This window comes from Vombatus ursinus, unplaced genomic scaffold (assembly GCF_900497805.2).
Source record: "Vombatus ursinus unplaced genomic scaffold, bare-nosed wombat genome assembly UNPS02011353.1, whole genome shotgun sequence".
NCBI classification, from domain to species: Eukaryota; Metazoa; Chordata; class Mammalia; order Diprotodontia; family Vombatidae; genus Vombatus; species Vombatus ursinus.
Window position 1 is genome coordinate 2207383 of NW_020951131.1, and position 7975 is coordinate 2215357.

The 7975-nt window shown below is 49.3% G+C and overlaps 1 protein-coding gene across 1 annotated transcript in view; it reads left to right on the forward strand.

Moving 5' to 3' along the window:
- Window positions 1–6575, forward strand: part of MMP21 (matrix metallopeptidase 21) — a 15788-nt gene extending 9213 nt beyond the window's left edge. The window contains exons 6-8 of the mRNA XM_027855940.1: window positions 2321–2578; window positions 5972–6144; window positions 6246–6575. Coding sequence (XP_027711741.1) covers window positions 2321–2578; window positions 5972–6144; window positions 6246–6575 — 761 coding nt within the window. The remainder of the gene's footprint in view (window positions 1–2320; window positions 2579–5971; window positions 6145–6245) is intronic.
- The last annotated feature ends 1400 nt before the right edge of the window (window positions 6576–7975 follow it).

Below are 7975 nucleotides of genomic sequence, written 5' to 3' on the forward strand. Positions count from 1 at the left end.
TGTCTATGTGTCCATCCTCTATCAATGTCTGTCTACCTATCCATCATCTATCATCTGTCTATTTATCTACCTATGTCTACCTATCCATCATCTATTATCTGTGACCATCTATGCGTCCATCATCTATCATCTGTCTATTTATCTACCTAAGTCTACCTATCCATCATCTATTATCTGTCTATGCGTCCATCCTCTATCAATGTCTATCTACCTATCCATCATCTCTCTCTTCTTCCCCCAACCCTGGTCTATCTCTCCCCTCCATCAGTAACTGCCCCTTGGACATTTCAAATTGGATATCCCATTGGCATCTCCACCTCAACACGTCCAAGCCTGAGCTCACTAACATCTCCCTCAGGTTTGCATCCCCAGGTGTCATGCTCAATTTCTCACTCTCACTGGCTCCACGTAACCCAGTTAATCGGCAGACATGGTTGCTGCCATTTCCCAGTCCCGCCATCTCACGTCTGCACACCCCCCCCACACAGTCCCTGACCATCACTCACCTGACTAGTGAATGTCCTCCTAACTGGTCTCCTTGTCTTAAGTCTCTGCCCATCAATTACTGTTTATCTGACATGTAGCTACCAAGTGACTTTCCTAAAAATGACCGTGTCACCCCATAACACAGTCAACTCTAGGGTTCCTTGCTGACTCTGGGAAAAAATACAAACTGCTGCCAGCCTGGCATTCAGAGAACCTCGTAGCTTTGTCTCTTGTCCATGCTGCTCTCCGTGCATGTTAAGATCCTGCCATGCCTTCTTCCATCTCCCAAGTCTGTGCTGACATACCCATCACCTTCCCCCCAGAGTTTTCTGATGCTCCTAATTGTGAGGGTGCTCTTTCCTGCAGCTACCTTGCATTCATTTTGTAGATTATCAGTAGGCTTTTAAAGCCCTTCACAACCCGAGCCCAGTCTAGATGGTGCCGTGGATAGAGCGCTGGGCCTGGAATCAGAAAGGTACAAGTTCAAATCTGGCCTCACTTACTAGCTGTGTGACCCTGGGCAAGTCATTTATCTTTTGCCTGCCTCAGTTTCCTCATTTATAAAAGAGGGATCTTAATAACACCTACCTCCCAGGGCTGTTGGATCAAGTGAGGTATTTATAAAGCACTTAGCCTGGCACACAGGAGGTGCTTATAAGTGCTTGTTCTCTCTCCCCTACCTCCTTCCAAACTGGCCTCCTCTTAGTTTCTTAGTTGGGACGCTCACTTCATCCCCTATTTCTGGGCCTTGACACTGGCTGCCCCTCCCTGCCCAGCCTTACACCTGCCTGAAAGTGCTCTCTTTGAGAACCACCTTCTGCATGAACTCTCCTGATGTCAACTACTAGTGCCTTCTCTCCCAAGGCATCATGTACCTGTTGGGATTCATTCACTTTATGTGGCTGATAGACAGATGGATGGATGGATAGATAGATGGATAGATAGATAGACAGATGGATAGATGGATAGACAGACGGATAGATGGATAGACAGACGGATAGATAGATGGACAGACAGATAGATAGACAGACAGACGGATGGGATAGAAAGATGGATAGATAGATAGACGGATAGACAGAGAGACAGATGGACGGGATAGAGAGATAGATGGATAGGACAGATGGAAAGATGGATGGATGAATGGATAGATAGACACATGGATGGGATAGATGGATGGATGGATAGATAAGAGAGAGAAGGATGAATAGAGATATAGATAGAGAGAAATAATAAAGATGGATGGATAGCTAGAAATATAAGCAGAGAGATAGATGAAGAGACATAATATAGAAAGTGGGATGGATGGAGATGAGAGATAAGAGATATAAATACAGGGAGGGATAGAAGTATAGATGGATAGATGGATAAATAGAGATAATAGACAGGGATGGATAGAGGGAAAGCTAGATGCATAAATGTTTGGAGAAAGGGATGGATGGGTGGATAGAGATACAGATGGAGAGATAGATGATTAGAGACAGTAGAGAGAGGGATAGATGGAGATATAGATAGATGGATAGAGAAAATAGGTAGATGGATGGATGGATGGACAGTTGGACAGATATACTTGCTGGCTTCTCTATTAGAACACAAGGTCGTTGTGAGTAAAGACTGTTTCACTCTCTGCACACATACCCACAATGCCTATGCAGTGCTTGGCATGTGGCAGCTGGTAGATATTAATTATGAATACACCTGTCTAGGTACATGCGCTCTTCCAACAGACACAGTTCTTGCAGGTAGGGATTCTCCCTTTTGCCTTTGTATTCCCAGTGCCGAACCTGGCATCTCTCCACACACACTTGATAAATTCTTGTGGATTGTTCTGCATCAGGGTCATGTGAAGGACCGTTTGACACCGCCTTTGATTGGATCCGAAAAGAGAGAACTCGCCACGGGGAGCTGGTCGTGAGCTTTAGCACATATTTTTTCCGCAGCGGCTGGTATTGGCTTTATGAGAACCGCCACAACAGGACCCGCTATGGGGATCCAATTCTCACCCCCATTGGATGGCGCGGAATTCCCTCTCGTGACATTGATGCTTACGTCCACGTGTGGACATGGAGAAGAGATGAACGTTACTTTTTCCAAGGTGTGAGTTCCGTGGGGGTGGTTCCATTTCTCCCTTATCCAGCAATTTGATTAAGCAGGTTTTTATGGACTGTGTTCTCTGTGCACAATCCCATCGAACCTTGGGAGAAGCCCATCCCAAAAGCACAGGCTGGAGACAGTGGAGTCCTCGTCCCCAACCATGGCGGCCACTGTAGATCAATGGCAGACTTAGAAAAGAAAAACCAACTAAGTTAATTTGATCTTACCGATAATTCCAAAAACCTGATTCTGTTAGCTTCTCAGTCTTGATGACAGAGCCTGGGGTGTCCTCCATCTGTCTCCCCAGATCCTCTAACAGCTCCTGGCATGTGGTGAGGGTGGGGCACGAGCCTCTGTCCAGGTCTGAGCACTTCTGGGGTGTTATGGTCAGATCAGAGGCCACCTTCCAGATAGGGCACTGACAATCTGGAGTGTGTCCAGAGAAAGTTAAGCAAGGTGGAGAGAGGGCCTCAAGGGAGCTCCCCTAGTACAGCCGCCATGCCTCGCACACAATGAACGCTCTTAATAAATGTTAGAGACCACGGAAGAATTGGGTACGCTTAAAGAAGGGTTGGTGTGTGGAGGGGCACGTTACAGCTGCCGTCTGTGTGTCGGCACGGCTGCTATGGCTTGTTCTTCCGGGCCCAGGGGGCAGTGGCTGACTTTGGCTGGACCCAAAGGCCTTCCTCACCAGGAGAGGCTGTCCAGAAGACAGGGGATCCCAGACGGCCTGGGCTGCCTGAAAGGGAGTGAGCTCTCCTTCAGTGGCCCCTTTTGGTCACTCCAGGGATGATTCCTTTTCAAAAACAGGCTGGACCAGGTCAATACTAGAACTCTACAAGCATTGACCAAAGGAGATAGGCCACATGAAACCATAAATAACAATGTACAGCAGCGGAATGTAAGGTCCCTGAGGGCAGGCCTCGCTCACTTTTTGTCTCTGAACCCCCAGCACCAAGTACCATGCCTGGCACACAGCAGGTGCTCAATACATGCTTTTTGGCTGAAAGTGCAAAAATAAGAAAAACTGATCAGTTCTATCGGGAGCTCAAGCCGAGAGAGAGCGAAATGTTTTGGAGAAGTCTGAGAAGGCCTCAAAGAGCGCAGGCAAAGGGAAAAGGAGGGGATTCTGGGCTGGGGTGGGTGAGGTGGAAAACAAGGCTTGAGGCCGCCATGTTTGTGGGACAGACCCAGCCGGGAGCATGAGATCAGGTTGGGTAGGGAGAAAGGGGGTCAAATGAGAGAACACAACGTGCAAGCATTAATCAGGCACTTGCTGCTGCATTCAAGAGCACTGTGCTGGGCACCAGGAAAGACACAAAGTTCATTTCAGACCCAGTCCCTGCCCTGGTGCTTTGCTCTGGTAGGGGGTTAGGACACCAGCATCTCCTACTTCTAGAAGCCAGTTCTTCTTTTTTTTTTTTTTTTTTTTTTAGGCAATTGGGGCTAAGTGACTTGCCCAAGATCACACAGCTAGTGTCAAGTGTTTGGTCTGAGGTCACATTTGAACTGAGGTCCTCCTGACTTCAGGGTCGGTGTTCTATCCACTGCACCACCTAGCTGCCCCAAGCCTTCTAACCCAAGTCTATCTTTCAGAGGAAGAGCACGACAGTTTCCGTCAGATGCTCTGCTAAAACCCAGGAAAACTATAGCCTTCCCCTGGCGCGGCCCAACAAGGGGCCGGGGTGGGGAAGGCTTCCCTTTCTGTGGTCGCTAACACAGAACTTTAATTACCCTTTCTACAAGTTGTTGCCAGAAGCTGAAGTTAAGCTTGTTGTTCTACAATGTGGAGACTCCCTTCCGGCCCCTTTCTAAACACTTGGGACACTCGCTCCACTCCAGGCTGCCGGAGTCCCCCTCGGGGGTCGGCCCCCTATCCGCGCCCCCCACACGCACACCCTGGGGAACCTGAGACACCTCAGCTACCACGTGGAGGATGCGCACCCAGGAGGAACCAGAGAGGTGGTTTGGTCCGTCCCCCACGGGGAGCCTGAGGCCCGGGGAGGGCAGAGCGGTGGCCCTGACTCTGCTCACCCAGAATGGCCCGCAGTTGGGAGCCAGGGAGGACTCAACACAAGGAGAAGGGGAGTCACAAACACAAAAAGGGGGACTCCCGCCATTGCCCCAAACTCGCAAAATCTCCCTTCCCCTTCGCCCAAGCAGAAATGAGTACTTCGATTAGAAGCAGCGCGCAGATGACGTCATAGCCTGGGACCAGGGTTTCTACATTTCCAAGTCTCCCACGGCTTGAAGCGAATCTTTCAGCGCTGGAAATCCCTCACGTACAGAATCTTAATTGTGGAGTGCGCCTCTCGTGGGGGGCTGCTCCAAAGCAGCTGCCTTTTAGAGGCGGGCTCGATAAACCTCTCAATCTCGTGGAACGCTTAGTGCAAGCTTAATTAGGAACGGGTACTTGAGGGGCAGCTAGGCGGCACAGGGGACAGCCGCCCGCCCTGGAGTCAGGAGGACCCGAGTTCAAATCCAGCCTCAGACACGTACCACTCACCAACTGTGTGACTCCGGACAAGTCACTTACCCCAATGGTCTCACCAAAATAAAAAGGGTACTTAAGTAGCCCCACCTCCAAATGGTCATCCCTTTTTAATACAAGTGTTCTCAGTGCTGTACCTTCTCCTTCATACATAGTCAATCAACTCTTTGATCATTGATGAATTTAAGACATTTTTGTAGCATGGTTTATGAGCAGTGCTGAATTGCTGGGAGATCTAGGCCATGGCCTGGCTTTGCTGCTAAGACCAGCGAGCCTGGGCAAGTCATTTCACCTGTCTGCCTCAGTTTCCTATCTGTAAAATGGGGACAATAGCAGCACCTGCCTCACTGGATTGTTGGGAGGATGGCACGAGATAGTAATCACGGATGTTTAGCACGGTGCCTGGCACACAGCAAGCACTGCATAAATGTTATCGGTTATTAAAAAGATCCTACAAACAGCACTCTCCGTTAACCTAATCTCAAATCCTTGCCATGTGTGTAGACCTCACAGCAAATAGGAAAGTGTGAGATGACAGGTCCCAGGCAGGTCCCTCGACCTTCCAGCCAGAAGCAGCAGGCTTAGGAATTATCTACCAGGGGTTTCCCCACCCAGCTACACTCCTGTTCACAGAGGCCCTGGAAGGGAAATCCCACGTAGGATTGGAACCCAGCTCTCTTGCATCCCTGGCATTTCCACGGCATTGGATATGCCAGAATAAAATAATGCTGAAGGCTGATTCAGATAGACAGAGTGAAGACATACAGCAACAACAGAGACAAGAATGATGAGCGTGCATGGGAAACCAGCGCTCCACAAAGCTGGGAATAACCCGGGTCCCAGGGGCTTCAATGGGCACCACAATGGAACACTTCTTACTCCGCTCCTCTGCCCGGTTATCAGGGAATCACTACTGGAGGTATGATGGTGACCATGACCGAGCCTACGCAGAGGATGAACGAGGGAGGAGCTATCCCCAGCTCATCTCGGAGGGCTTTCCTGGCATCCCAAGCCCCCTGGACACGGCCTTCTATGACCGGAGGACCCAGCTCATCTATTTCTTCCGAGGGTCTTTGGTAAGTGGAAGGCCTCCTCTTGGGTGGTGTCTCCAAAGCCCACTGCATCTTGAGTGCGCAAGATGATGGGGTCTTGCCTCGCTTTTCTTTGTGCTCTGCAGGTGTTTGCATTTGATGTGGACAGACACCAAGTGGACAACTCTTATCCAAAGAGGATGGTTGACGCTTTCCCGCCAGTAGCTCCCCCAAACCATCCTTTCAGGGACATAGACTCAGCCTACTTCTCCTACGCACACAGCGCCATTTTTTTTTTCAAAGGGAATGCATACTGGAGAGTGGTGAATGACAAAGACCGCCGGCAGAATTCTTCACTGGCTTTCAACGCGCTGTTTCCCAAAGAGTACATCTCTCAGAAGTGGTTCGACATTTGTGACGTTCATCCTTCCACAGTGAAGATGAAGGAGCAAAACGCAGACAGAAGTATTGGCTAGGAAACACTCAGGTAGAAAGGAAAAGGGGGGTTTGTAAGAGCACCCCCAAGAGTCCACCAAGGTGGGGCCCAGGCACCTCTCCTAGACACACGCCCAAAGGGAACAGCTTGTGCTGGCAGCTTCTGGGAGCAAGGCTGGACCGTACAAAGGGCAGTGGGAGGGACAAGTCCCTGGGGCAAAGAACGTTAGTGATCGAGGGGAGGGAAACTGGTCATGCCACGACACAAATCGTGGACCTGGTGAAAATGCGTACAGTGACGCTGAGGCTGGCACCAGAAGCCACGAGGCCCTGCACAAAACACAAAGGTGCCTTTTGGTCCTTAACTGTCATTTGAACTTTCTTTGAAATTGTAGGGGAATGCTATAGCGTCACAGGATTTTAGAATCCCAAGAGATACTGGGATCTTTAGTCAAAAATCCCTCCTTCCTTTTAGAGAAAGAAACTGAGGTACAGGGAAGGGACACAGTGGCTGTCAGGATTTGAACTCAGAGCCTTCTGACCCCAGATGCCAAAGACTTTTCAGAACCCCACAGTACTATCACTAACTTCCTTTTCTGAGTAGCTTTCCCAGTTCACTTTAATGCACTAATTCTCCTTTTTTAGGATCGGATGGCAACTTGGAGCAGAATAGGCTTGGATCTCAAAGCTCATTTTGGAAGCTGGCTGACCGGATTTTTCCCATTAAGAACCACAACAGGGACATAAAAAGACCATTTCTCATCTAAAAAAAAAAAAAATAAGCAGAGCTACAGTGTTTGATGTGGAATGACTTTGATGGAAGATTGTCATTGGGAAGATGGGACACTCAAAGAGTGAAAAACCCCATCATGCCAAATTCATACGCATGCATTTGCCCCTTATAGAGGACATTGTATTGAAAGGGCTTTCCATCAGAAATGCAGCAGCAGACGCTCAGTACAATTAAAGAGGGCAGTGACCACTGACCCTCAGACCTTGCCCTGAAGACAGCTGGGATAGGCTGAGCTGGGCAGGCAATGGGAATGATGGTCAATGCCACGTTCCTTCCGTCATTAAAATGCTCCCTGACAAAAACAAGCCAAGGAGAGATGTTCTCCACTGCAGTCTGAGGGTCTCGGTCCTGGCCTGGAAGTGAGCAAGGCAGGATGGAGTCCCTGCCCCGCTGTGACTCGACCGGCTGGGTGAGCTTGGGAGAACACCCCAACTCTCTAGGCCGGACCTGGGGATTTCTGGGGGGCCTCCCAGTCCTAACGTTGTTTCTGAGATGGGATGTTCTGGGAGATTTCGGTTCACAGACTGGCACAAAAACCCTCATAGCACAGACATGGCATTACCAAATGCCCAGTATCTAGGGAAAGAAACATTAATGCTTCCTAAGGGTGTTTTGTGTTTGTTTTTACTGTTATTAGCTACAAGGAGA